The sequence below is a fragment of the Charadrius vociferus genome, unplaced genomic scaffold (assembly GCF_000708025.1).
Source record: "Charadrius vociferus isolate BGI_N301 unplaced genomic scaffold, ASM70802v2 scaffold444, whole genome shotgun sequence".
In the NCBI taxonomy this organism is placed as follows: domain Eukaryota; kingdom Metazoa; phylum Chordata; class Aves; order Charadriiformes; family Charadriidae; genus Charadrius; species Charadrius vociferus.
In genome coordinates, this window is record NW_009648242.1 from 1055232 (window position 1) to 1057174 (window position 1943).

The window sequence follows — 1943 nt, forward strand, 5'->3', positions numbered from 1 at the left end:
CGCGGCGGCCGCGGCGGGTGCGGGGGGGGGGGGGGCTGGCTTATAAGCTCGTTCCTCTCAGCCGGTCAGCGCGCAGCTGAGAATAGACAGCTGCGCAGGGGATGGATGGCACATTGTCTCGTGGGCTGCCGGTGCCAGGTGGAAGGCGTGTCTCCGGCCTGCAGTGGTGGAAAAAGGGAGAATCCGCCTCCGTTGTCCACGAGATTTATCTCTGTGCAGATGCTTTCTCACATACCGCTTCGTCTAAGCCCAACACTGCTTACAGCAGGCGGTTTGCACACTTAAATCGTTCGGACTAATCTCCTAACAGCACATTAACTCAGTAAGATCCCATTATACCTACAGCTAAGTATAATTCCTTAGCATTTTACACATTTTTTCAGGTTTTGATTAAAAAAAAAAATAATTACAGGATGATGAAGTTCAAGTTCCATATGATAAGCTTCAGAGATACCTGTTTATTTTGTATTTCGTTTACAGTCCTGGACGGTTGTCCCTGATTTTACACACCATGCCCACTCTGCCTCATTGTCAGCGGTAGCGGTGAATAACAGATATGTGGTCACTGGGAGCAGAGATGAGACAATCCAAATCTATGACATGAAAAAGAAGATAGAACATGGGGCATTGCTGCAACACAATGGTAAGGGAGCTTTTCTTTGTAAAAAGCTGTTAGTGATAGAAACCTATAGCTGAAAAACTTGCCCTTGCCAGAAGAAGAAAATTGATTTTTTTTTTAATAAGTCTTTAATAGTGATGGTGTTGCAGCCATGATGGTCTGATGATACAAGCAAGGTAAGCTTTTGAGCATAAATATCCAAAAATAATTTGGGGTATTAGCCCACAAATATAGCTGCTTCTTCCAATTATTTTTAGTTTTAACTGTTTATGAAGTTATGGCCAACACATGGCTCGTGAGCCATTTTTGTTCTACCAGAACAGTTCATCTGTATCATGCCTACTCCCAACAACCATCTTTCCCAGTGTGCTTCTCCTGTAACAAACGTACATGAGACACACAAAAGAGAGAATTTGTGTGCGAGAGCAGGTTTCTGCTACCAGAAGAGTTAACCTGGCACATTTCCCACTTTATGCGCCTTCTGAATTACAGCCGTGTAATACGTCAGTTAATGGCCGTCCAAATAAACGTGTTTGGATCATTTGTAGCTGAATCCTGATTGACCTTTTTCTCATGATAACCAAGAAGTACCTGGAGCGAGACTGAACATGGTACCTGCATTCAACTCACATATTATAAATCTGGTGCTTGCAGGAAGCAGCACGTGCAGAATTCAGCTGTGTGTCAAGAGCAGGGCTTTGACATAGGAACATTCCTTCTCACGGATAGAAGCTCTGTGTCACCTGCATCACATGGTTGAGTACTGCTGTTTCAGGGAATGGAGTTCAGACATGTATGGCTATAGGGGGGCTGATAGAGCACATCAGTGATTGAATACAAGAAGAAAGTTTGGGGGTTTTGTGAAACAATACTTAGGAAATAATTTGGATTTTCCCAAGGGTAGGGTAGTAGCTGGCATGTTTTGGTGCTAGAAGCTTCTATGTTAATTCATACATTCTCTGTGTGATAGCTGTTCAGAATGTACAACATTGTTAATAGCTCTAGTTTGTATTTCTAGGCACAATAACTTGTTTGGAGTTCTACGGTACCGCACATCTACTGAGTGGGGCTGAAGATGGCGTAATTTGTATCTGGAACACAAAGAGATGGGAATGCCTGAAATCCATTAAGGCACATAAGTGAGTTTCTTAAATCTGCACATTCACATACATTTTCATGTTTATTTTCCTTATAAATAATGTATGTGGCTAATACATTGTTTTGTTTTTATCAGGGGGCACGTGACATCTCTTTCTATTCATCCTTCTGGGAAATTAGCTTTGTCAGTAGGAACAGATAAAACATTAAGGTGAGTCGAAACTGA

At 42.4% G+C, this 1943-nt stretch overlaps 1 protein-coding gene across 1 annotated transcript in view; it reads left to right on the forward strand.

Annotated features, from left to right (window-relative positions):
* Positions 1–483: 483 nt before the first annotated feature.
* Positions 484–1943, forward strand: part of PAK1IP1 (PAK1 interacting protein 1) — a 6900-nt gene continuing 5440 nt past the window's right edge. Inside the window, exons 1-3 of the mRNA XM_009884174.1 lie at positions 484–643; positions 1638–1758; positions 1854–1928. Coding sequence (XP_009882476.1) covers positions 601–643; positions 1638–1758; positions 1854–1928 — 239 coding nt within the window. The 5' untranslated portion in view covers positions 484–600. The remainder of the gene's footprint in view (positions 644–1637; positions 1759–1853; positions 1929–1943) is intronic.